Below are 27686 nucleotides of genomic sequence, written 5' to 3'. Positions count from 1 at the left end.
GGAAAATGGTATTTTACACGATTTAAGTTCAAGGCAGCCCGATCATATGCCGCACGGCTAGTTTTCGAATAAAAAACAGAATATGCGGCTTCTTTTGCTTTATTAGGTCAACATATTGTCCCCGTCAAACAGCCAGGAGGTTAGAAGGCAGGTTTATTCACAGTGACGCGGCACTGGGACGTAGCAAGGCTAGAGGGAGCTCGAGAGAGGAAGACGAAGAACGCCTGGGTCATTAGCGTGGCTAAGGCCAGCTAAAACATCGGTAATCCAGTCTGGACGCATGGCGGCGCCACAAGAGTAATTAGGAATGCAGCAATATTCTAAAAATGGTAAATTTTTACATATGTAGCGAATAATACACGGCAGCTCCGCCCGTCAATGTCATATAATTATTACCTTAAATCTCTCAAACCAATCTATTTCGTCTTTTCGTGCTGCCTTCGACTAGAAGAATTAGTTGTTATTTTTTTTCTTTTCCCTCAGAGGTCATGCGCGATAATAGTATGCAAAGAATGATAATCCTGACACTGGGAACAAACATTCGTGCTCGCAAATAATTTGAAAAATAAAAGCTATTTTTATGCTAAAAACTGAAAATTCAGCTGCATTCTTGCATCATGTATCAATTTCTATTATTATGTAAGGAAGGAGATATGCTCTTCTTAGAAGTGGTTATTCAAATTAGATATTTTATGCACCGACTTCCGGGGTTATCACGCCTGGTGCAGCGTGGAATTAGTTTTTCTTTATGTACCGGCAGGAAGTTCCGATCAAAATGCCGCGCTCTGGGGCCTCTTTTTCTATATATTAAATTAATGAACACTTTCCATATGGCGTAGTAAAAAAGCTTCGATGTATCTCTATGTCTCGTTTATGCAGCCGTTTCAGCAAAAGCAGTGAAAGTTTTTTTTGTCGAAATGTTAAAACAAGTAGAATACACTACGAATTTGACCGTCCCGTAATGCAATTACATCTTTAATTACAGGACATAGCAAATTTGCTTTTTTATTTTAAAAACGTAGGTCTATTCGCCTCTTCACTTTGTTCCTGTGGCAAGATGTGTAATGACGTTCGTCACTACTTCCAAGACTGTTCCCCTACTGCTGCTTTTGTTTCTTGCCTAAAGTTTTTTGGCTCATCAGATATTACAACGTCTCAATACCCGAAGCTTCTTAGGTATCTTCTCGCTTGTGCAATTTTAATTCAAATGGTTCAACGCATAAGCAACACTATACTTGACTATTGCCGCTGACATTCTTCTTTTAGTGAACTATTTGTTTGATATTTCGCATTCTTTAAAATATACGCCTTAGGTTTTATTTTTCTACATATCTCTTCTGAAAGGTTACTTCTGTTGTTGTTTTTTTCTATTTCTTCCCTAATCTTAATCATTTAGAGATGATTTCTTTTTCTCGTTTCTAATATTTTTCGTGAGTCCATTGTTTTTCTTCTCAGGTAGCCTTTCTCTCTTTTTTTTTCTGGCTGTCTTATTACTTGGGTGCGTTTTTTTACCTGTTTCCTGTTGTGGCGGGCACGCTACTACTGCCAACAGTCCATCCTTGGCTTTACAAGCACCAGCGAATTTCCGTTAGATCCTGTGCTTCAGTCTGGGGATGAGGGACTCCTCGGAGTGTCCTGCCTACCCCCTACCCCGCTCTGTACAGAGGAGAAAGAATGCTCTTCATTTCAGCCTGTCTGATTCTGACATGCCCACTTGCTTGCATGGAAGTGCCTATGCCTGTAGTTCGCAGATCATTTATGCCTACTGGATCACTCTTTTACGTGTCCATTTGTATTTTGTCGTGGCGTGCCCTTCGATGCCGCCAACTCTCCGTCTTTGTTTTTACAGGCACCAGCGGATGACCTGCTGATCCAGTGCTTGAGCCTGGCGGGGGGAGGGGGGGGGGGGGGGGGGGTCTCGTCGGAGGGTCCTGCAAAACCGCTACCACGCTCTTCGCAGGGTAGGGTGCTCCTGTGTTGAGCAGAGTTCTTTAGGCATGCCTTTCAGTTTTTCTGGACGCGCCCGTGACTGCTGTCTCTCTTGCCTACAGAGCCAAGACCGCATGGGCAGCATGCCTACTGCTATGAAATGAGGAAAGTTATTATTTTTTCTTTATTCCTCTATGACATAATACATACTTTTTGCCTTCTGCTGCAGTTGTCAAATGAGTCCGGTATAGTGGTGCAGTAGTTATTTTTTTATATATTTTCCTCCGTCATTTCTCTTACCGAGCATTTTGCGGTTAATGTAATCTGGTTTAATAACGGACGTTTTTCACATCAGACTAGATTTAATAGGATTTTTTTTCCTTTTTTGTTTTGTCTAGGTTCAACAATTCTTTCTCATCATCTCTCTCTTGTCTTTGGTGTCAGCACTTTCTCTTTTTTTTTTTCATTCTCCTGCTCCTTAATTTATTTATTTTTCTCTCTCTCTCTTTGTGGATTTCCGGGCCAACGATTACAATACCGTAGCAGACTGCAATTTTCTATTGCCTCTCTCGATTTTTTATTTCTTGTGTTCGGAACTGCCCTGTTTACTATTCTACCTAGTCTCTCTTTTTTTCTTATGTTTTGGGTTTATATGTCTGCCTCTCTCTCCGTAGGTACTTTGCCATTTTTGTATGTTTGTTGTTCTGCTGTTCCATTCTTTTCCTGTTCTGGTTCCTGATTTTGTTTCATGTGCAGGTCTAGATGCTACCTTCTGTTTTTTTTTTTTTTTTTTTCTTATTCCTCTTTAAGCCAGCGTGGACCACCTTGCTAAACAGACCTCTCTTTTTTAGTTACTTTTTAAACCTTATTTCGCGTTTTAAAAAGTTCTTTTTGTTCTTTATCTCGAGCGTTTGTTCCCTTTTATTTATTTTTAATTGAATTTAAGCCTGGCACAGCTTTTGCTGGACCGAGCTCCCTCTCCTTTTTTATGTTTTTTTTTTTTTTCAGTTCGAGAGGACGAATAAAGTGGCAAAAATGTAATGGGTTGCTGAAGTATCATCGTAACAAAACGGAAGCGAAGCGCCGTAATTGGGCGGAGAAAGACGAACTGAAACGTCAGCAACTTGCCGATATTCGTAAACACAGGGCTGAGGCTGGTTTAGCGGTCGGAGCCAAAGACGCTGAGCTGAAATGTCAACGTCATTTAATAATAAGCGAAGAAGCGAGTGTCATCAAAGCAGCATCCTAGCGGCAACAAAAAAGCAGCGCAAACGCTACCGCGTATACTGTTCAGGCAAATCTAAACAGTCCTCATTATTTTTTATCTGTTTATTTATTTATTATGCCCCGTTACGTTGCTCGTGACATCACACTGTGTCCAAGGTAGAGTGGTTCCAGTGCGTGGGACCTACAACTTTGTCAGCGCATGCGCATTTATGACGGCTTTCTTTTAAATGACACAGGAGAAGCATATGTGTTCAAGTAACTTTTTGTTGCAGTGGTGGGAGCAGCTACTTGAGCTAAGCGAGCATTTGAAATAAGTGTATATGGTTTAGCGTGTGCGCGTAAGAAGGCTTACTAATTTTCTTCATACCTGCCCTTGAGAGCAAGTGTATGCTGTCAACCAAAACTTCCGCAACAGTGGAATACAGCCACCGCAATTTACGTGTTTTCTTACTTTTTAAGTATTCACATATATGTGGCACACTTCAGTGGTGTAAAATGGTAACACACAAATCGGCTACGAAAGATTGTGAGCCGATCAGAGCAGCTGCAGCGTACGATGAAAAGCGCCCCTCTGACGCCACGTTGCTGAAGCGTTTCTTAAGAGAAGATATCTGAAAAGCACACCGCTCGCCGCATCCTTCGCATCCCCAGTACCGTTCCCAGCAAGCACACACACCAACGCACAGGTGTGGCGACCCTTTTCCGAAGTCACACCGTTAAAGGCAATATCACGCATCATCTTCCTCGCGCCTCCCGTATACGTCATGTGGCCCTTCTAACCCACCTCAGACTCGCCGAGAATGGTTTCATGTTTTTGTGCTGTTTCGAGAGGCGCAGTGTACCACTGATCAATGCTTCTTCGCGTGTGGAATCGCGGTTATCGAGTGCTACTTTTGGTAAGATACATTTCGGTCACTCCGCGTCGCCATACCAAGTTCGGCGAACAAAATATCAAATCAGTGGTTGTTCAGCGCATTGAAAACAAGCCTATGCGAGCGTAACATGATTGGTGTATGCAGATTTCAAGACGCCAGGCGAACACACCATGCCGAAAGCCCATTCCCCGCCACCAAGAAACACACTCGGGCACTCGAGTACTCTGGCCCTTAGCAACAATGACGCCATACGCCATTGCATACGTCATTTTAGATCCCGGCAGCTTGTACCGCCGCACCTGGTGGTTGGACTATCCGATGCTTCTCATTACGACGCTCCCCAGAGCAAAGGTCGCTTGCTTTGCAACGTTAACCTCCTCTCTCCATTGTAAACTGTTGAATGAAAGGAAACACAAATGGCCCAGGAAGGGTTTTTAACCCCTATGCTACATAAATCAGGTAAGAGAAGACACTTTTGGTCTTTTAGTTATGTACACTGCTGCCACAGAAACTTGTCGGATCACCTTCCTAGAGCGCTCCATACTTCTGCATGGTTTTTTTGTCAAAAGGCGGGCAAGTTGCCTCAATAAGCGCCGCAGCAATAGTTTCGCGCTTCTTAACGTTCCTGAGGAGACATTTTCGTGGGTATATTTATGCATAGGACAGCAAAGAGGCCTCAAAATTGGCATGACGGGGAAAAAACGACTAAGAGCACTGCTGCATGCAACTCGCGAAAATTAAAATATGTATAGCCCACTGACGCACTACCTGCAGCCAGTCCGAAGCGAGGCGAGGGGTAATTGTGCAGGAAACTACAAAATGCTCTGTGCGCGCCAGAATTTTCCGAAAACACGGTTTCCATATCACACTGCGGCTGAGCTGATATGGGTGTGTCAGGCAGCGTTTCTAGAAAAGACCAGCCAAGCCGACGCTGTGATTGCATCTCCTGCAAGGGCAAAGGTGAATTATCATTGATGGTAACATATTCCTAACCTGAGAGCTAGCCTAAGGCAAGGCAGCCTTTTCTGCGCGGAAGTAGTTAATAACTACCGAAAAGAATAACTGAATTGCCTTAAACATTGCTGTTTGAAAAGTACTCAGTTAAATTAGAAAGTTACTGAAAAATGTTAGAAATTTCGCACAATTCTGGCTAGAAGCGGCTGGGCCGGTTTTTCTATTTTGGTTTGTGGAGTTTAACGTCCCAAAGCGACTCAGGCTACGAGAGACGCCGTAGTAGAGGACTCCGGAAGTTTCGACCACCTGGGGTTCTTTAACGTGCACTGTGGGCCGGTTTGCCTCAAGATTTTCATGACGGCCTTCTTTTAAATGGCACAGGAGAAACATATGTATTAAAATAACAATATGCTGCAGTGCAGGAGCAGGTATAGGACTCAATGGGCATTTAGAATGTGCATATATGATTTAGCACGTGCGCTTGAGGAGGCTTATTAATTATCTTACTACATGTGGTTGATTCTCATGCAGTTTTGCAGGGACATTTGCATTGCGACTGATCACGCTACACGCTCAAGATTTCTAGCTTTTCATATATGCTGTTCAGAAATCATTCTTCCCTGTATAATAGAGTATAAGCATTTCACGCTTCGCAAATCTACACTTAAGTGCAAATTCAAGCAAGGCATCTTCCGCTTATGTTGTACACATATCTAAACGTACCTTACATGCGCGTACCCCTTTCTGGCACTGATCGCTATTTTGATACCAAATAAGCTTCCCACAACTCAAAACTTAGTTTAAAGGCGAGTATTATTTGGTAACACTGTTTCGTATACTTCTGAAACTTGACTGAAACCACCCAAGCAGACACTGACTCTTCCATGATACTTTTTTTCTCTTCATGTATTTGACTTGAAGCTAAACTGCCTGTCAGAAAGGTGCCTGTTTTAATCACATGCATAATTAAGCATCTTCGACGGGTATAATGTTTTTTTTTTCTCTGCTTTAAAGCCGTGAACAACGTAAATGCCGATCTTTCTAAACTTTCGTTAAGTGATACAATAAGCAGCAATGTTTTGAAGGCACTTTTAATGAGTTAGCATTACTGGCCGCGGGGAGTGGTTTCACCGGTACGCCTATGGTCATGTGTTAAACAAGCAGACAACCATTCCTTAAAAGAACCTCGTCGGAGCGGATTCGAATCAGGAATTTTTCGCAGGGAAACGAGCACAGAAACTCACAGCAACAGCGCCGCCATGTTGACTGAAGGACAGAGGGGAACGTTGTTTGCGCGTGTTAATGAGGAATAGAAAGGAGATATCAGGTGATATGAAAGAGATAGAAATTGAAGGACGAGTTTTCATATGGCCATAAAAAGCAATATGTAGATGGTATGATAGCGATAAGGAGGTGATGAAGGAATTGCGTGCTGTCATTGCAACGAACACTGCCTGACAAGATCGAGATATGATCCTATCAAAATCGACCAATGTTTTAGCGCGTCTTAACACGGCCCCGCAAAAGCGCGAAAGCCAGCCTGGGCAGCTCGGAATTGAAATTCACCTTGACTGAAGTGTGATTTGGGAGCTTCTGAACGATCCTCTTTTAGAGCCCATAAACAAATTTAGTTCGTTCTCTAGTACTTTCCCATATGGCTCATCTACACCCTGATTTCACAATTCCTACATGACTGCTGAGGTTTCGATTGAGTCAAATCCGTTCTTCTAATCAATGCATGCTATGTGTAGGGGTCGTTTATATTCCAAGCATTCTTTTACCACCTTGGTTGTGGAAAGGGATGTGATGCATTGTAAGGTAGCCTTTATGAATTCCTGCCTGACCCTCGTGTTATTCCAAGTCTTAGACCGCGCTGGTTCCATAAGCGATTACCTTAATAAAGCATAGTACGTAACGGATAGTAGGCTAATCTGTCGTCACTTTTGAAGACGTTGACGTCCCCTCTCGTATGGATTAAGATGTCATTAGTGTTCTTTCAACGTTCCGGTACAACTGCTGCCAAGAGGTGTCGCGTATGCAGGGTGATCAGTTTTTCTAGCATTATGTCACCATTCTCTAACCAATCTGCAGATACCTGATCTTCACCAGCTGCTTTCATCCTTTTCATAATTTCTAAAACTTCCTTAACATACTTGCTCGTTACTAGCGAAACGTACATACCTCTACATAAGCTCGTACCTCCGCTTCTCGTTTTTGTTTTTTTTTTTGTTTTTCTGTGAAGAAGGCTATGGGGGGAGCCGAAGCGTCTGCTGTGCTTTCTTCCTTTTTTTCTTTTTCAGTCGCGTCTGCAATTTTAAGTTTCATGATTCCCCTCAACCAGACCTGTTTTCGTCTAACTTTCGCTTTCAAGTTTTTATCACCTCTATCAGCAGGGCCGTGGTCATCGCATTGCACGCTGCTATATTATATCATCGCAACCAATCATACCACGTTTAAAACTGCAACACTGTGGCCTGAATCTCGCGCCTTCATAACCATCAATCAATCTGAACCTGTCCCTCATTTAAGCTATATATATATATATATATATATATATATATATAGGGAGGGGGTTGAAGCTCGAATGGGTCCGGTAGGGCATAGACTTAAAGTAGGTGACACACGGTAGAAAAAACAACACTTTATTCCGACGTTTCGGCCGGGGTCCGGCCTTTGTCAATATATATATATGGCCTTTGGTATATATATATATATATATATATATATATATATATATATATATATATATATATATATATATATATATATATATATATATATATATATATATATATACCTCGACTAGACGAGTTTTCGTCCAACTCTCGCTTTCAAGTATTTAATTTATCACCTCCATCAGCAGCGGCGTGGTCGTCGCATTGCACGCTGCTATATTACATCCTCGCAATCGAATTTCGCGACTTCATAACCTTCAATCAACTGGACCTGTCCTTTATTTAACCTAGGTAATTACGTCACACACATACATCATCTGGGCGAGTGCGGGCTAGGAACGCAAGCGCCGCCGTCGCATCAAGTAAGCAACTAAAGTAGCAACGCGCCGCCTTTGGCATTTATTCAGTCCAGATTCTCTACTTTCGTATTTTATGTCGGACGCTTTATGTTTGTTAATTAGCCTTGTTATGTCTACCAGTTATATCATGTCAGTCGGGCTGGAGGCTTTCATGCTTCGGCGTTTCTTAATCAGGTGGCGCTGGCGTTTCTCAAACTCCTCTATAAATGCTCAAAATGTTTAGATCTGTTACTGTCCAAAAAAAGACCAACAGAGCATGTTTCCTGCATTGCAATATTTTCCGAGAAAAACAGAGAGAAGTTCGCAAATTACGGTAGTGTTTTAGCATAGTTTCAACCAAGTAGACACACTGTGCAAAAGCATATGTTTACTCATGTCGGCTCGTGGTTTTGCCTTTTGTTTAGAAGTTGGTGAAGACTACATGCAATGCACGGCTCGAGAAAGTGGCAGTAAACCACGTAGGGTGATCGGCTGTGACGATAGCTGCGAGATTACATACTCGCTTCCCACGCAAAATACATGGGTTTGGATTCCCTCCTCTACAACGTTTTAGGATGTAAGCTCTACTATCAGGGATCGGCTTCGGAATTCACCTGGCTGGACCTGAATGACCTTGACTCACTGGGCCCGCGACCTTGGCATAATTAAGTATAGGTGTCCGCCCAAAAGTGAGACCCCCCCTCCCCCCCCCCCAGATACTGCGCCTTCCTTTCTCTAAAACGAGCTTTAAAAAGATATAAAGATGCCTTATTAAAAACGCGGTGTTAAAGGCGCGTTACCTGAGCTTTCTGTAGCACAATTCAGTTGAAGCCAACCTTAAACCGCCAAGCCGTTGGCGTAGAAGTCGGCACAGCATCTCGAAAATAATCGGAAGCCTAGTAAAAAAATCTTGTCATGGTAATTTGTGGTTCTAGTGATTTATAATTGATTAATGAGTGATATGCGACGACTAGTTATTGAAATTGTTGCAATTAATTGATCCGACTCTATTTATTCAAGCAATAAGTTGCAATAAATAAAAAAAGAATCTATTCAAACGTGTCAAACTGCTCAGAATGCAAACTAAGCGTTTGCTCATACTAAATATCGGTGTATATCGTCGTACTAATAAAATATGCTCTAAAAAATATCAGCAGATAACGAGTTAATGAATCCAAAAAGTCGCATCAGCATCAGACGACGCACTAAATGAAGTACGCTATTGCATCAACTCATAAGCCAAGTATAACAGTCCTCCAACGTTTTCTTTTTTTTTTTTATGTTCTCATGCTAGGCTCCACAAGGTCAACCCAAGGTCCATGCAGACATGGAACTGGTGAGAGAGCTTCGCATGAATAGTGATTTCACTTTAAAACGTTCTGCTCCTTCTCATTTCACCATCTCGCAAGTATCGTAGCAAATGCCACGATACTTACACACAGGCTCAAATTATAATAGCGAATTTGTTCTGATTGTTTTCCCCCGGATGCCTCCTGGTGCCACTACCATCCACATTTCTACAAACAAGCGCGAGCAGTCGGCGTACCATGTTACTCAATAGGATATATAACTCGTTCAGTCGAAAAGCCTTCGCCGTCGTCGTGTCCCCGTTTAAGAGGCAAGTGTCAAGGCCGTGTCGGGAAAAAAAAAAAAAAAAAAAGTCTTCATCGTGACCTGATACACCATTGCCAAGCCAGATGTGTTTTCGATTTCTCAATGCGGAAGCCTTTGCACGGAAGTGTACGCCGGGCCAAGCTATTGGGTACGGCATCAGCATCTATTTTAAAGTGAATGACACTGCTTATAGCTTATATTAAAGGGACAATGCTGTCAAGTAGACGTCGGCCTTTTTAAATAAGGCACCGCGTTCTAATTGCAGGCAAAAAACACTCTGGAGCAACCCGCAGCAATTATCGGTTAGAAATATAGAAGATCTACAGATAGTCACCGTCATTGCCTAATTAATCCAGTGAAATTTGCAATGCAAAGCTCGACACCGATTGTTGGCACGGCCACCAAAGGTTACCTTACACCGCAAATCATTGTAAAACAGTGGGAAGCCCTCGTACTGAACTAAGGCCTCTTTAGTTTAAATCCTGTAGCGGAAGTATTTCAAGCCCCATTTTCTTGCTGACAATACGAACATCGAGTGTTACCCAATAGCCGTCAAAATAGCTGAGCTACACAGCAACTAATAAATGGACGGAGCTCTCTTCAGTATCCCCTTCACTGCTGGTAATGTCTTAAGACACTACAGTACATTCCGGTAACTTGACACGCAACAAAATTGTGAACATATTAAATCCTACCACCTTCAAAGTTTTCACCGCTTCTCTGGCACGTCTTGGTCATTTCAATGCTATTCAGAATATTTCTTACCAACTGCCAACTAGCCCGAGGTATCGTTTTGATCGAATATGGTTTCTGCAAGAACATTACGTTTAGCGGTACGTAAGAGCTAATTAATGCGGGTAGTTTTTGGTTGCACTGTTTCCCAATCGGGATTCATCAAACCGGAGGGGTGTCGCTTGCGTTCACTTTCACGCCAACGCTTTCATTACAGAATCTAGTAGGCAGCTTTGGGATGATCAGCTGCCGTGGTACAAAGTGGTTGTGCTCTGGCTGCTGCGATTTGGCCCCATTCCCAGTCACATTGCCGTCATGCCAGACGGGAACCGACGCTACGCCGAGCGCACGGGCGCTGGCCTTGAACACACCTACTCTGCTGGAACGCGGCTGTTTACCCAGGTAAGCGGGAGTGTCTGTCCGAGCAGTTATCTCACCTGACAAACCTTTCTGTTAGTTTGAGGAGCCTCATTCTAAATCTATCTGAATGCAATGCCGAGTTCCTTCACACGATAAGTGCTAAAGAAATTGTGTTGGCCGCCGCTCGCTGCTCGCTCTCGTTTATTATAATACGTATTCACTGCTTATTCGGGCTTGCATATTTCAAAGCAAAATAAAATTAGAGGGGAACTTAAGCTTCATGAAGGGTGTGACGCGATAGCGCATTGTGGTCCTCCGAGGTAATTTTAACTGATACACAAAACGAACAACAGCAATTAAAAATTCTCAAACGAAGCAAAAAGAAGGCCGCCTCCGAACGTGCACAACAGACAAGTTCAGTACTGAGAAACGAATCGAAGAAAACGCGCGCCATCTCTTGGAGCAGCGACGTACATTAGATCACGAGTGTTGCGCCGGTGCCACTGTGTCACTGTGCCGCGTGAAGGAAAGAGGATATGAAACGCCAACATGAATGTAGCAGCTCGCCTAATTGCATTTCAGTAATTTCAGTAAGAGATGGGAGTTCCAATTCACCTCATCTGTCTCCTCAGGAACCTGTATGAAGGGCAAGAGGCCACAGTCAGAACTGGGCATGGTCTTAGTGATTGGTTTCCGATCGAGAAAGGAGTGAGGCAAGGCTGCATACTGTCGCCCTGCCTATTTAACCTATATGCAGAGTGCATCATGAGGAAGGCCGGTCTGGACGAGTCTTCAGCTGGAGTGAAGATTGCTGGAAAACGTATCAACAACCTTAGATATGCGGATGATACCACTTTAATGGCAGAAAGTGAAGTGGAACTCAAGAGACTTATGATGAGCGTACAAGAAGAGAGTAAGAAGTTTGGGCTTAAACTGAACCTTAAAAAGACAAAGATCATGGCGTCTTGCCCTATCACGTCCTGGAGCGTCAATTGACAAGAAGTAGAAGCTGTGACAGATTTTCTGTTCTTGGGCTCCAAGATTACCTCGGAAGGAGACTGCAGCCATGAAATTAGGAGACGCCTGCTTCTGGGAAAGAGAGCAATGGCTAGCCTTGACCGCCTAGTAAAGAGCAGAGACATTAGTCTGCCAACCAGGATCCGTATAACTCGTGCTATGGTCTTTCCAGTTGTGATGTATGGATGCGAGAGTTGGACTGTGAAAAAGGCTGACCGCCGAAGAATTGACGCGTTTGAATTGTGGTGCTGGAGAAGACTCTTGAGAGTTCCTTGGACTGCCAGAAGATCAAATCAGTCGATATTGTCGACCATAAACCCTGACTGCTCATTGGAAGGTCAAGTTCTAAAGATAAAGCTCAGCTACTTTGGTCTTCTGATGAGAAGAGAGGAGTCGCTGGAGAAAGATTTGATGTTGGGAAAGGTTGAGGGTCGCCGGAGAAGGGGTAGGCAGCGAACGCGATGGTTAGATGGCATCCTCGAGGCACTGCAGATGAAGTTATGTGATGTTAGGAAGATAGTGGGAGACCGGAAAGCGTGCCGTGACATGGTCCATAGGGTCACGAAGAGTCGGACACGACTGAACGACTGAACTGAATTGCTACATCAGTAATTGTACATATACTGTCCAGCAAGAAGTCGTAAGACAGCACTTTACGGGAAAGAATACACCACATATAAACACCCGACTGTTCTCAATCTTACGTGTGCCTTGCTTGACCTAGTTTGACTCGCAATACTAGGCTGTTGGATCCGAATCCCATTAAGGGAAGTGAATAATAATAATAATAATAACCGTCGTCGTAATCCTCTTATTTTTTCCTACGTAATCTCTGGAGTGCCCGTACAACCTGTTCAGTCGTATAAATATTTAGGCGTAACACTGTCTAGTGATCTTTCTTGGAATTTGCATGTAACTAACACAACATCATCGACCAATAAAACATTAGGATTCTTAAAACGTCATCTACATTGCGCGCCTCAACATGTTAAACTCTTAGCATATAATTCACTCGTCAGGTCTAAACTGGAATTCGCGTCACCCATTTGGAATCCCCATCAAGCTTACATCATTAATTCTCTCGAGTCCGTTCAAAATCGCGCTGTCAGGTTCATCCATGCACTGTATTCTTATGATGTTAGTGTCTCTGCCCTAAAAACAGCCTCAGGTTTATCATCACTGTCTCTCCGTCGTCGCACTTCAAGCCTTTCTTTATTCCATAAATATTCAACAGTCCCATGCGGGCAGCCCCTTATATTCTTCCCCCAGCACGCATATCACCCCGCACCAGTCATCGCCTGCACAATCGTCCGTCCATTGTCACGCACCGTTACCTTTTCGAATTCCTTTTTTCCCCGCGCAGCTGCAGACTGGAAAGGCCTTCCAGGTGACATCGCTGTTATCACCTGCTCATCAAAGTTCTTTGAAAGTGTAAAAAAATATGTACAATAACAATGTTTTTATAATGTTTCCCACCCCTTATGTAACACCCCTTCCTGGGGCCTTTAAGGAAATAAAATGAAATGAAATGAAATAATTGGTTCAGAGGAATGGAAGGACAGTATCTGTCACACTTGCTCTGTGGACACCTGAACCGCACCGTAAGGGAAGCGAGTAAAGTGGGGGTGAAAGTGGAAAGAGAGAAAGGGGAGCCGTAGTGGAGGGCTGCGGATTAATTTCGACCACCTGGGGATCTTTAACGTGCGCTGACATCGTACAGCACACGGACGCCTCTTCGTTTCGCCTCCATCGAAACGCAGCTGCCGAGGTCGGATTCGAACCCGGGTACTCCGGCACAGTAGTCGGGCATCTTACCACTGCACCACCCCGGCGGGGAAGGGAAGTGAATGTGTTTATATATGTGGACGATTTGACATATCCGTCACACATTATTTCACAATCCATGCCCTTTTATTTACTTTTAACTGCTCGCTTAACTTGAGCATTGTAAGGTGTTTTAAATTCCTCAACGAAGTGATATGACGCTATAATGCTCTCGACCAATCAAACTTTTTAGCTCAGTGTCAATTACTACATCAATGTTTGGTTTCTCCGACACGACCTACTTAACACTGCTGGCTTAATACTGTGGCATAGCTCAAGCCCCTAAATTGGAGCCTTTGCGCTAGAGTACTGAATACGGTAGCGCCGCCTCATGGCGACCAGATCAAAAACTGCCTAGGTGGTACAACGGCGGCTTTGCCTATGTTGCAGCGCCTACTTTGCAGACTTTGCTCATCAACTCGTGCATTTTTCTGCCCCTTCGTGAGCATGAAAAGACTCGTCGCCTCTCATGCACATCGTTGTGATCCGGCAGTAGCCTGTTTCAAAAAAAAAAAAAAAAATGAGCACCACTGCGTGTGTCTTTCGGCGAAACGTTCAAAACATATACGGTATCGACCTTGTCGGTACCTTGACACGTCGTCAGCCAGTGTTCGACTCTACCGCCGTAACTAATGGCCGCACGAAACGGGTTACGTTTTGATTTATACGGGAAATCCGGTACCCAGGTCCGACAAAAACGCCGTTCGCTCTATGCCAGCTGCTCGACTTGCCGGCTCAAAGATAAAATATATAGAATACAGGCAGCTGTGCACGCGTGTTTATGCGTGATCGCGAGAGAAACCGTCCGTCTGATTTTTTTCTTTTTTACAGCTTCACAAGTAAAAACTGCGCGTACTTGAAGCAGCTAAAGGGGAGGGCAACCAACTAGAGTTAACCTAAAACTTTTACTATCGCATTGAAAGCAGCAATTCACTTGCAAGAGAAAACAGAAAAAGATGAATTTTGGTGCATATTTATAATGGCCAAGCAACTCACAATAGCCTTTCGACCATGAAATGCACCATGTTCTTGAGTTGCCAGTGCGTTATAATAAAAAAAAGTCCCCATTGCACCAGCAAGCAGTAGCTCTGGCTCGAATGTTGTAAGCACACAAGATAATTCCAATTGGTAGTCGAGCAATGGAACGAGGTCAGTGTGTGTTATTCAGAGATATCAGTACCTAACGAGGAGCATCAAAATACTTGTCGCAGCATCATTCGAATGTATAGCTGCAGTCCAAGCTTCAGCTTTCTGTATGAATTTTGTGGACTCTATATTTTAAAAAATTCGGAGCGTGACTTATCTGTTAAACAGAGCGTAGAAAGCGATAACCAGCCTAGGACCAACATAAAAGTTTAAGAGTTGCATGCAGCGAACGTAAACCCAAGCTGCCCATGCACGGCCGGCTCAAGGCTCCGGTTTGAAACATGTTTCCGCCTTAAGTGGGTTATTTATGCTACCTACATTTGCCGCGGTTTCATTTCATGCGTCGCAGCTTAGTTACATACAAAGCTTTCGTACCGCTCCCCAAATTCGCGTGACACTCGCCTGCTTATATATCCGTTGGCAGCGTGCCGAGACTTTGCCTCCGATTACTGCAGGTAGTATAATGCCTGCCATTGGGTTATTTATTGGCTTTTTACATCGTGACATCCCTGAAAGCATTTTCAGCGCCTTAAATTTGTTGTGATTCGTGACTTAATACAAAACAAAAAACGCTGTGGGTCCATACCGATTGCATGCATTCGAGTGCAGACATCGGGGCTTTTTCCTACTCAGCAGAGGCGTAGAGGACGCTTTTTAGTAGCGTTTTCGTAGCGCCTCCTGGGCAGAGCAAGAGCCACACGATGAGAGGATACCAAATTTGAAACCTGCCATTAGTATTACGTGCCTTCGAGCAAAGAAACAGAGCTTGAACTTCTCGCATGTACTTTTATTACATACTCTTTTTCTTCAATCATCGATACCGGGCAATCATACAGCATCTCTAGCTCTCTTTTCTTGTTAATCTGAATCTCCATTGCTAAATTGCCAGTTTCAGGCCCCAGGGTTTACTGGTAAACGAAGAAATGCAAAATTTATTAGTTACGTGTGTGTGTGTGTGTGTGTGTGTGTGTGTGTGTGTGTGTGTGTGTGTGTGTGTGTGTGTGTGTGTGTGTGTGTGTGTGTGTGTGTGTGTGTGTGTGTGTGTGTGTGTGTGTGTGTGTGTGTGTGTGTGTGTGTGTGCGTGTGCGTGTGCGTGTGCGTGTGTGTGTGTGTGTGTGTGTGTGTGTGTGTGTGTGTGTGTGTGTGTGTGTGTGTGTGTGTGTGTGTGTGTGTGTGTGTGTGTGTGTGTGTGTGTGCGCACACGCGCACACACACACACACACACACACACGCACACGCACACGCACACGCACACACACACACACACACACACACACACACACACACACACACACACACACACACACACACACTACCACTAACTCACACTAACTCAAGCATATATAAAAAAGTACAACAAAGAACGGAAAAGAATTCTGTCATTCAAAGTAAATATTAAACTCTATGTATAAATAGCCCTCTTTTATTATTCCTGCCTTTCCATCTCAGTGATATGCGTTACATTTGCTCTTAATTCTTTACAGGCCTTGAAAAAAATCTACGAACAAGTTTATGCGCTTAACCTTAGTTGTGTTTCATAAGGCTCACTGTATGTATGATATGCCTTGGTCACTCAATTATTTTCGTTGCTTACCGACGCTCACCTCATGTGCCAAGTCCTTAAACTAGAAAACTCGTAATCATTGTCAGTTGCAAGCAAGCATCAGGAATTGACGTCCTCAACTATTTAGCATGCTTCCGTAATGCGACGTATTATGAGTATTGTCATGCAGGTGCGTTTACAAGCCTCTTTCGATCAGCTTGCATAGCTCAATATCTTTACGCTACAAACGGTAGTTTCCAAGTCTAACCAGCATGCAGAAATTGATAAAGTATGAATACAAAAATTTACACAACAAGCATGTAGATTTCTATAAGGTATTAGAGTACCTAAAAACCCAGCATGGTCTCTCGCTAAGCAATGATTACGTAATAAGTTCAAATACAATGCTAAAGTACACTTTGTTTCAATGAACAAGTTATGCGACCATGGCAGTATTTCTTAGGCGTTCTTGAGGGTGGATGTATTAACTAGCCCCGCTTTCTTACTTTTTAGGTGTAATGAAGCAGATACAAAATGTCTTAGATAATGATATTAAGCACCATAATCAACAGCCAAGGGTTGACTTGATGTTTTAGTTCTTTTCTCCATACAAAAGTAATGGAGAGCACGGATATGCAAAAATTTGTGAAGGTCAGCTTGCCAGGTCCTTCTTATGGAATGTTAATGGCATACATAAAGCAGACGAGCTAGGCAAAGATTTTAGACGGCACGTACAAGACCACCTAGTTTATGTCACTCTGTATAACGGCGACTTTATATTTCTCAACTCTCCTACTCCGAATTTCCGCGCTGTGTACACAGGAGCCTCCTTTTCGATTTGGTGAAAGTTGCACGCCGAAGTACATTAAAAGGAGAAGATGTGAGGGTGGAGGGGACATTTGGTAGCTCAGATAACAATGACTGCCTCAAGCCAAGCCAGAAACTGAACACAATACCAGTTCACTCTCTGCGACCAAAGCTATTTTCATTGTGTCACTAGCAAGCCGTTACTTTCGGGTAGCTCATTTTAATTTCATGTGATCTTCAACAATTAAAATCGGATGTGAAACCTCTGGTCGCTTCTGCAGGCCTCTTGCTGGAGCTTTGAAGCTGGCGTCAACAGATTAACAGCTTTCGCGTTCGCACCACGTCACCAAAAACGCAACGCTTTTGAGAGGGACGCACTTTTCTGCCAGACCATCGGCACGTTGACGACCAGCCTACAAACACTGTGAGTCACCATCGACCGCGGTGGATTTGAACGACAGTTATTATTGGCCGCCAAGAGAAAACTAAGCTTTGACTGGCTTCATTTTCGTCAATACTCGCGAAACCCACAAAACAAAGTCGCAACTTTCGAATCGCAGGGATAAACTGAAGTCCCTTGGTCTACGAATAAGAAGCGTGGGTCAGGTGGATCTGCTTCCCAGCGGACTCCGAGCGGAGCTGGCCGAATTGGAGGCTGCCACATCGGATGACCCCAGGCAAGACCGTTTTTGTTTTCCTTATATTGCAACAGTTGCGCATAAACTGATAAATCGTTTCTTTAGGTAAAAGCAGGGAAGCTATTTGCGAATTCAGAGAAGGCTTGGGCAAATTACTGTTCTTCCTGAGTACTCTACGTTAGAAGCTAGAACAGCGTTAAGTAATTTTTTTTTTCAGTGATAACAATTGAGATAGCATTGAATAGCGTATCAGACATCTACGGGACTAATGTTCCTGTGCTCAGATGCAAAGAACAAAGTTAGTTATATATCGACGTTTACGAATAATAATTTAGGTTTGCACCAGTCACTTATTTCTTCAAGAGCATACTTGCGTGAAGTAGGCCCGAAAAATTGAAAAAAGCACCTCCAAACCATATAAAAAACGGCCAAAATATTCGCAGGCAGCTGCGTAAACAGTTCACTGCAGCACATAATAAAAACTAGCCCCCCCCCCCCCCCCCCCCCCTATGATAATGCCCAATGGGCGCTGTAGGTATTTGTAATAAATAAATAAATAGAAGGGCTGAGGTAGTACCATGATACCCCATAAACAATAAACATCGAGCCCTTAGATCGGAATGGTTAGATAGGATAACTGCGTAAACAGTTTTAGTCTTTAAAAAATAGTTCACTCGTTTACGCGACTGATAGCATTGCTGATGTTCACTTCTCAGGGAAAGGACCTGTCTGGCATGCATTGGGTACAGCAGCAGACACCAGATCGGGCTGGCAGCTCTGGACATGGCCAAAGGCGTAAAAGCAGGAACTATCTCCAGCGAGTAAGTGCATAATCTACTATAAACAATGTTTCGTAGCCATTTAGTAAGTGGATATGGGCGGAAACCTCAGAAGGCAAGGGACGCCATGCATGCATCGTTAAGTGGAAGCTTGTAATGTACAGACCTCTCTAAATGGAGTACGAAAGCAGTCTATTTATAGTTTGTCGATACCTGCTACAAACTTTACGTCATTCAGTGCTTTCCGATGCAAAAACACTGTAATTTGGAAGAAAATCAGAAAGACATTTCATAGGGTCAATAATTGGAGCCACAGCACTGGTAAATTACCATCAACTTTATTTGGCACTTTCTCTTCTCCTTTTCATGCCGCTAAATGATGTCTTAAGCATTTACGGAGGTAGCATGACAGGGCGCGACCCCACTTTATTGTTTCATCGTCCATGTAACACAAAATAAAAGAAGACGGCAAAAGCGAAGGAAAAGAAGGATGCAGTTGCGCCGTGGTACGCGCTGCCATTTTTAGATGGCCCCTTACACGCTCTGTGCCGAGGTCTAGCGGTTGCGTGGTGCGCGACTAAAAGTGACTCACGGTATCCCAGTTGCTTTTCCAAAAAGCGTTGTCTATACTAGTCACCAATATATTTAAGGAACCAACGTCAGCCTGTAACTATGGGGTGATGGCGCCACTGCTTCGGGTTGAAACTTCCTACAACTGCTGGACAGGGCTCGCAGACATCCTCTGGTGCTACCAGTTGTTGCAAGGTGGTCGAACTCCAAGGGAAACGTTAACCTGGTGGTCATTTGTTCTTGTCCGGACAGGCCTCGCTGACCCAAACCAATGGGCGCCGGGGAAATCTTCCTCGCACAGCCGGGGTCGGCGAGTGTGTGTGTGAAAAACGTTATTGAGTAGAGATTAGGGAGGAGGTGTGTAGGTGGGGTCCCTAGTCCGAAGGCAGGCCTGCACCACATAGTGTGGACCTGCCCACACAATTCTCCAGCTGACCCAAATAAAGTGCCAGGAATTGAAGGGTGAAAGGCTGCCCTATCCAGGTCTGGGTCGGCGACTCTCTCCTTCGAGCGCCGCGACACGTGAAAAAGGGGACGCGTATCGGAGAAGGTGTCAGGCGGCGGTCGATATAGACCTGAAATGGCCCAAAATGTCAGTCGCTCTGACAGAAGATCTGGAATTCTCTGTCGCTGCGTCGGCAATGCCACATGGCTGTGGCGACACGTATGACACCCACTTCAGTGCGGCCTCCTTGGCACGAACATCGTAAGAGAGGATACTTGTATTGCCTGAAGGTTGCCACCCTCACTGCGTTGCCAATGGCGCTATCCACGTTGACGCGAGGGCTGCGTCAACGATGACTATGCCTATCTTTACTGTGACACCCAGTCTCCCAGATAGTCTCCGCGAAGAGTTGTAGTTTTCTGCAGAGGCGCGTGTATTTGTTCGTCTCTACAGATACTTCTCCTCATCAGCCGAACTACCACCTAATACTTCATAGGGTTTCGACTTTCAGTCTAGATGGTGAAGATCCGTATAACCCTCCTTTGGTATGCACTAAAAGCGCGGAGGCACAAAGACAAGGATAAAGAACGCTCGATCCGGTACATTTCTTTTTTTTTTCTCTCGGGAAGCAAGCCCTTCAAAATCAGCTGCATCTCTTTTCGAGAATTCCGCCATATTCAAGGATTAAAACTTATATAGGCTGTAGGTAATGCCTGCATAGTGTTTTTGGGCTAGCATTCTAACGACGTAATCAAAAATTAAAACTCGAACTTATCCACACAACATTCAAGAGCTGCGGCGGAGCTCGGTGATAACATCACGGACGGTAATACTTTATCGATGCCTTCGCCCATATCCTGCGGTAACTATTCTGATCATGACTACCAATGTTTCTTGGGCTTTGCTTTTTATTGCGTCCTTCTTACATCTTCAAACCAAGCGCTTCTATCCGGTCATGTACTACTAGCATCAATGACATCATCATGCCGTTGCCCCTCAAGGTGCAAGAAGCGCGAGCATTAAGGAAAACTATAGAATCTGCAAGTGTAGGGAGCCTTCATTGTTCGCGGCTCAAGAGAACACTATAGTGGAGAAGGTGTGGTTAGTTACAACCGTCTAGGCTAGAATTGTGACACACAGGGCCAGTACTAATTAGTTTAGTGGCACATATGAGATGCATATAAAGTGTATGTCCTGTAAAGCTTTGCAAACCGTGTTTAATGAGATAGCAGTTCATGGCTGGAAGCCCTGAAAGGTACTTCTATGTAACTGCTCGTTTTTGAGGCCAGACACGCGCAACCAAGGGCAAACTCTCTTTGTTGACAATATTATTCCTGACAATTTTACTAGAAGTTTGCCGCTTGGAATCACGACAAAAACAAAAAAAAAAGAAAACCCGAGCTCAAGACAAAAAAGGAACGCTAACTGTTGGCTGTTTTTCACTATGATGAATTTACGCAGGGATGTAACAGCAGAGTTTCTAGACGCCTACGTCACCGACTTTGAGTGCCCCGACGTGGACATGCTGGTGCGCTGTGCGGGAAGACGGCTCAACGATTACATGATCATGCAAAGTGGTTACGCCTACCTCAACATGAATAGAAAGCTCTGGGTGGATGTGAGCTTCTGGGACTGGATCTGGGCACTTCTCTCGTACCAACTCCACTGGCCTAGAATCTGTGTAAGTACTATAGACTACTTTCTTGTACGAGAAATATCATTTTGACCATTGATCAAAAATACTCTTTATTTGAAAGTCCCCGCACCTACGACTTCACAATTCTGGAGCGCGTGCCCACCACACCTGCTTGCTTTATTTTGCTGTTTTAGCCGTTATGGCAGAAGAAACTTATCGGACAATCGTTTGTTAACTGATCACCGCCGAACATGAGAATAAAAGAAGCGTAAAAAAGTAGAGTAGGGCGATAGCCAGATGGCGGGGAGAGGGCCTGTCAGACGGTGAAAACATTGTCAGTAGATGCTACCACGGAGGGGACAAGCAGTAAGTACAAATAATGTTTCGGCTTTAGTTTAGGGCACTACCTATGCTAGGGAGACAAACAGTGCAGACTGAAAAGAAAAATCAGCGGTTATTGCTGCGAGAGGAGCGACTATAGTAGCGAGGAGTGGGAACTAGTGTCCTCCCCCCACCCCCCACCCCCTCACCGCCATACATACCCCACACCCTTTCCCGAGTGCACTCCCTGCCACTTCAATAATTTTGTCCACACCTCCTTCCCTTCCTCTCTGCACAAACACCTCGGTTCCTTCGCAAAAAAATAAATCCATATAGGTTATTTTTTTTTAACCCCTGATCTCTGCGGTCAGGAGGCTAGTCCCCATTAACTTTTTTCGTAACACGCGCATATCTTTGCAATCAGGAGAGTTCATGAATCATGAATCTGTGGTCTGTATACGGCAGCCTTGTAATCAAGCGAGTTATGGAGGCTGAGGATATATATATATATATATATATATATATATATATATATATATATATATATATATATATAATATGAAAAAAAATCCCCAACGTTTGCTTTGGACTCGTGGACTGTCAGCTCCTTTAATATATATATATATATATATATATATATATATATACATATATATACAGTACATTGATTATACTGTTGTTTATGTACTCACCATAAAGCCGACCTTAATTATATTTACTATGTACAATTGTCTTAAGCGCTTAAACCTCAGGATATCCAACTCTCAAACCAAAATCAGTAAGACTCTACCCTGCTCATCTCGGGTAGGAAGACACAATTCCGGACAATGAAATGGCCCCAAAATCACCCGGAAGTGTGGATTTCCTTCCCCTCACCTGACGCGGTATTGAGGGCCCACACAAGGTATCTCAAGATGACACATAGCCTCTCGCACCTCACCCTTCTAGTCTTCACGAAAATAACGTTTTGCCGGCATCACATCTGAAGGTAGTCGTAATAGTAGTTGTAGTAGTGGTCAGCGTATCCGGAAGGTTATCGTTACGGGAACAACCTTTTGAGTTGTCACCGTGGTAACGTGAGGAGGCGTTACCGGGCAGTGAGGAAAGCACGGTGAGAGTGGAGGAATGTGCGATGTAAGAGTACAGAAGCCTGCTTCATTTTCAGCGCTAGTTGTTAGTTGGGCTCCCTTGGTTTCGCGTCGCTATAGCGTACAATTAGAAGAAACCTTAAGTCAGAGCTCACTAACTATAAGTATATATGCACGTACGACCGCTGACGGTAACATGCAAGGAGGCCACTGCTAGTCTCTCTCAGTTAATGCATCGCCAATGAGTCATGCAGTTTTCGTCTGCTGATGCATAATTAAGAGCAATGGGTTTTTCAATTCTAATTATTGGCTTTGTTTTCTTCTGACTATACGTAGAAGGTCAAAGAGAAACACCTGCTCCAGTTGGCATCCCAAAGCGGCATGACGGACGCCAGACGAGCGCATCGTCAACGATCCTTCATCAAAAGCCTCCAAGTTGATCGCATCGCTAAAACTTTGAACCAAATGCATGAAGCACATCTGTTACGGGAAGGACATGATACCCGCTACGACAAGATATAAAGTCAAATATATCTGTCAAGGTGTGTTGAGATGAGCTAACATGCGGTATGATTCACGAAAAGATTATAAAATTAAGGTATTGTCTGAAGGACGGCAGATCATACCGCAGCGAATGCTACCGAGTTTAAAACAAAATTCCAAATTGGTTCCCACAACTCCAAGCTAATGCATTCAACTGTAGAAACTGTTGAATGAAATTGATTTTGTGCATATATTAGTGTAAATTGGTATTACCAAGTTAGTACATGAGCGCGCAAAGTTCATTTTTTGCTCTCACGCTGAAAATTAAGAGCAACACGCCAAATCCCTCCGCGAGGCCCTGCCGTGTATACTAAGGGCCATTTCAAGACGCTTGCCGAGTTCTAGGAATTTACATAATGGCTAAATTTTCTAGGGGAGGAAGCTTGCATTCTCGCCGTTTGTGTCATGCCTTTATTTGTTGCAGCGAAATTGTTTACAACCGTTGTGAACTTTGCCGCGGAGCACTCATGTGCTCTTCAAAATAAATATTGTTCTCTATATCGCAGTCGGCTATAAGCCAGCAAGAAATAGTAGATGGAACTATATGCGCAGGCAAGACAAGCTTTTACCAGTTATCGGCGTCAAGTGCACGAATTTTTGTCCCTTCAGTGCTACTGTTGGCTGTCTTCTGCAATGTCGCTTTCCACCCGAAAACCGAAAACTTTATCAAAGTTATCATAGTCAAACAGGCACACTTTCGGTCCATTCCAGCGTGAACACGTTTAACAGCCAACTGAATAATCTTTCGGTTAGGTATAATTTGATTCAGGATTTTGCGTTTTCCTCAATATTACTTCACCTGCACTTTACTATGCGACAACATAGAAATAGCGTTAAAGCAGAAACTCGGCATCTTCCGACATCTTAAACACCGCACACCAGGTTTCCTAAACACCATATCTACAGCAACCCTTGTGACTATTGATGGCGCGTCTTAGTCAGATACGTTCATTCTCAACATTAATATCGATCCTTTAGAGGCTGATGTCATGTACTTTGAAATTAGTTACCGTCTTTGTATCCTTCTGCTTGTGAGTGAAACTCTTGAAACAACTAAGAAAACTAAAAACACGGTTGATGTTCACTCTATCGTTTTATCAAATCTTGAGGCTTTTCGTTGCGCAATCATCCAGCAAACTTGGGAAAGCGTTTGCGCGCCACAAGATAGTGACTCTACCTATACTTCGTTTATCAATAGTTTCAGAATTTTATATAATGCACATTTCCCACTTCAAGTTTAAAGCAAACAGATATGAACGTTTCTGGACGACAAACTTCCTGTGATATCCAGCGTAAAAGCTCGCAGTCTAAAATTATGATTGAATAATACAGTCTACATTTGTACTATATGGTGTACTATAAATGGCGGACTATATGGTAATCTTTGTGGCATGAGACTGTTGCTTGTGGTATGTCGTGTTCTTTTGCTGTGAGTACAAAATGTTTAGCGCATTTATTTTTCAGTCTCTCACAGTCGCTGCATTCAACCCCTGACAATGAACGGATTTTATTAAATTTGATCTTCAAATAAAACCCATCGCAAAGCGTGTGTTGTTCGGCTCTTTAAAGCGCTACTGGTACCTGACGGAGGTTATCGGGGCGGAGCAGTGAAGACGGTGTTCATCCAGGCGCAACCTGCACATGCAGCCGGAGATGAACCTGGAGCACAGCACGCGCCACATTTCTTTCTTCAAGGAGATGAAGCACCTGTGATTGGCTGTGCTCGTTTCGGAGATCCAGATCCATCTTACCACCAGCTACATTGCAGGCACTCAACAGCAGTGCAGTATAACTGGTGCAGCTGGCATTCAGCACCGATGATCTAGCTTGGGCAGAGAAACGCAGCACAAACGTAAGATAGAAAGTGTCGATGCTCGAAACGCGAAGTCTTTAATATCATAACAGTCATTCATCGCGGATTGCGCGCTCATTATTTTTGTGAGCGTTCGCTGCTGTGACCAGTTCCAAAAATTCCAAACGGCCTAGAATAACGGCGTTATAACGGTTTCACTAAATGTTTTCGAGAGCAGCAAAATTCCTAAAGACTCAGTCAAACTAAAGTTTCCGTCGTGGCTTCTCAGCTCCTCCACTTGACGCACCACCTCTCTGTGGCATGAAGTTCTTTTTATTTGTTTAATAATGATATGTGCTTCGTAAAACTCTTCGTTAATTAATAAGCAATCTCTATGAAATGATTGGCCCTAAGTTTATATTGTTTAAAAATAATTTTCTTCTTATGCGGTTATACAGGCGCATTTCCCAATCGTCAACGGTACGTCACAGGGAGCCAGCCGTGCCATTTAGAGAAAAATGTAGTTTTTTGTGAGAAAGCGCAGCAGCATTAGCAAAGAACATCAGCCATTTGCTTCTGTGGCATGTTGCATAAGCGCTAAGATTATTAACGCATAAGCACTTGTTCTAACCACAGTTCAAAGCAAGCACTTGCTCTGATTAATGTTTATAAAACATTTACAACGCATAAAAAATGTGTTGTTCATTCTGGGGGTACGCTGCAGTTTAGAATTAATCTACTTTGGTTATGTAAAATTCATTTTTCTTTCAGTTATGTATACTTTTATATATATTCTATTTGTATCTATATTAGACTATAGATAGCCATGTTGTGACGTCATCAAATAACAAGGATGGCCGCCATGCCCCATGATAGCGTAGCCATGTTGTGACGTCATCACGTGTATCTCATGATTAGGGTATTCATGTTTTGATGTCATCCCGTAACTAGGTTATGTATGCCACATGACTAGGGGGCCATAATGTCCCGTGTCAGCCAGCAGCCCGCCAGCGAAGACGAGGAAGCTGAGGAAGAGTAGGCTTGAGTTGCCGTTCTTCTCCAAGTTGCCGTTCTTCTCCAGTAAACATTTTTGAAACTGAGCACTCACTTTGTCTACTTCTTGTCTCCGTGTCTACTTCCACTGCTTTGAAATTTTCTTGGGGAGACAAATTTCCGATTGCTTAACTTAGGTTTTTGTGTAATAGCGTCAGAAAACCTCAGTCTGAAGAAGTAATACAGCTCGTGTTAGCGCCATTACTGGGTTTTTTCCCAGCAGAGTGGACGGTCGGGTGAATTGCACTGCTTCTTTTAATTTGCCCACACGTTCAGAGGACGCTTAAGAAAAGCTTGTCACATGGACGACTACTGCAACTGACCGAGGTTTCAGTTTATACGTGTCGAATCAACTCGCATGCGATTAGCTGCTGAGCGATGTGGAAAAATTCCACGCTTGTACTAACATGTTATTTTAATTTCGGTCAGAAAAACAACGTCAATGAAAACATCTTGTAGGGACATCTATATTTACGCCTTTCAGGCTGCAGCTTTAATGGCACTCTTCTGCGGTTCCCTTAAAGGATCCTCGTTGTCATAAGCGTATATTTTGCTGCTGGTTTATTACGTCATCCCTTAACTTACGCCTCTTTTATCTCACAATTACCCTTTAGCGTACAGGGTCGTAACCTTCCAAACTATGAGAAGGAAAACTTGGCATAGACACAAAACCTCGCTTTAACCAAGACGCACTAACGTGCCTGCATCGTCTACAGTAGCCTGGTATACTCGGACCCAATTCTCCCGGTTATATTCCCATCCAACCCTCTAATCTCACACCAGCTACTCGAGTTGGCAGCTCCTGAGAGCTCGGCCATGAGACCACGTCATGTTTGATACGACGCGCGGTCGGGGACCGTGTCAAATGTGTTTGGTTCATTTTCTGTTACGTCACCTGGAAAACAGCCTGCAAATATTTATTTGTGTAGGGAAATTACGCATTCTTATGTTCGCCCTCAAACAGGTTTCATCACTCTGTCCGCCGCTACAGCAATGCGAACTCGCAAACTCGCACAAACAGCCGACCTATGTCAGAACCACATGTCATGCCACCTGCCATTTACCACCTGCCAGGGGCATGCTGGTCATCTTTTGCTCACAACGCTGACAACGAATAATAATAATAATATTTGCACTTTCAAAGTACATATACTAAAATTGACAACGACAGCGACGATAACATTTTCTGTAGGATAGGATTCCTAACGCCCTCGCATTAAAATATTGCTTCCCGGTGCCTTCCAGATGCGGCAAATCGGGCACACAAAGAGCTCACCATAAACGCGAAAAACCCCTTCCAGATTCAATGATCATCAAAGTTAAGATTCTGTTTGATATGATTCAAAGTGCCTCTCCGAAGTTAAGCTTTTTTCGGTATACAAAATAATTTGTCAGTGACTTAACTCAGCTAAGCCGGGATATACAAAGTTAAAGCATTAGTAGTTGCGGATAAGACCGAATCGTTTTTCGTTTGTTGTTGTTCCTGTCGCACCTTCTTCCCACCTGCCTTGCGTCGTCGATTTGCAAGTCTCTCTTCTCGCTCTTCACTAGTTTCCATCCCTCTCAGCTTCATCTCTCCTACGTGTCGCTTCTTCGCGGCGACTGATGTCGGCAGAATGAGTAGATTCGGCTTGCAGGCGAGGGTAGCGAGCGCTCACAGTAAGCGTTGTTGCCTCATCCTTAGCATAGTACTACAGACTCGCCGCAATTCTCAGCTTATATATACACCTTCGCAAGCGAGCGGCTGTTCCACGGCTTATATTTTCTGCTGCCAGCGTGA

General features: G+C 43.7%; 1 protein-coding gene across 3 annotated transcripts; it reads left to right on the top strand.

The window, feature by feature from the left end:
• The first annotated feature begins 4322 nt into the window (after nucleotides 1-4322).
• Nucleotides 4323-24604, top strand: LOC146185599 (uncharacterized). 3 transcript variants are annotated; one of them, XM_084606515.1, is made up of 8 exons: nucleotides 4323-4490; nucleotides 9293-9334; nucleotides 10562-10746; nucleotides 17323-17465; nucleotides 17602-17718; nucleotides 18396-18500; nucleotides 20935-21154; nucleotides 22855-24604. In XM_084606515.1, the coding sequence occupies exons 1-8, from the start codon at nucleotides 4448-4450 to the stop codon at nucleotides 23038-23040; spliced, it is 1041 nt and encodes a 346-aa protein (XP_084462641.1). In that variant the 5' UTR covers nucleotides 4323-4447; the 3' UTR covers nucleotides 23041-24604. The 3 variants fall into 3 exon arrangements, with proteins under 3 accessions (XP_084462641.1, XP_084462642.1, XP_084462643.1); XM_084606516.1 differs by lacking the exon at nucleotides 9293-9334; XM_084606517.1 differs by lacking the exons at nucleotides 4323-4490; nucleotides 9293-9334 and adding an exon at nucleotides 10079-10233.
• The last annotated feature ends 3082 nt before the right edge of the window (nucleotides 24605-27686 follow it).

The sequence above is a fragment of the Amblyomma maculatum genome, chromosome 6 (genome assembly GCF_055883805.1).
Source record: "Amblyomma maculatum isolate TAMU_Amacu chromosome 6, ASM5588380v1, whole genome shotgun sequence".
In the NCBI taxonomy this organism is placed as follows: domain Eukaryota; kingdom Metazoa; phylum Arthropoda; class Arachnida; order Ixodida; family Ixodidae; genus Amblyomma; species Amblyomma maculatum.
Note: the sequence above shows the minus strand (reverse complement) of the source record. Positions and strands in the feature narration are given on the sequence as shown.

Bases quoted from the DNA above. Each gene is read 5' to 3' on its own strand.
- LOC146185599 (XM_084606515.1), top strand. From the start codon at position 4,448: ATGGCCCAGGAAGGGTTTTTAACCCCTATGCTACATAAATCAG. The intron at 17,466-17,601 runs GTGAGTCACCAT...TTCGAATCGCAG, and splicing joins ACGACCAGCCTACAAACACT to GGATAAACTGAAGTCCCTTG. The intron at 18,501-20,934 runs GTAAGTGCATAA...GAATTTACGCAG, and splicing joins GCAGGAACTATCTCCAGCGA to GGATGTAACAGCAGAGTTTC.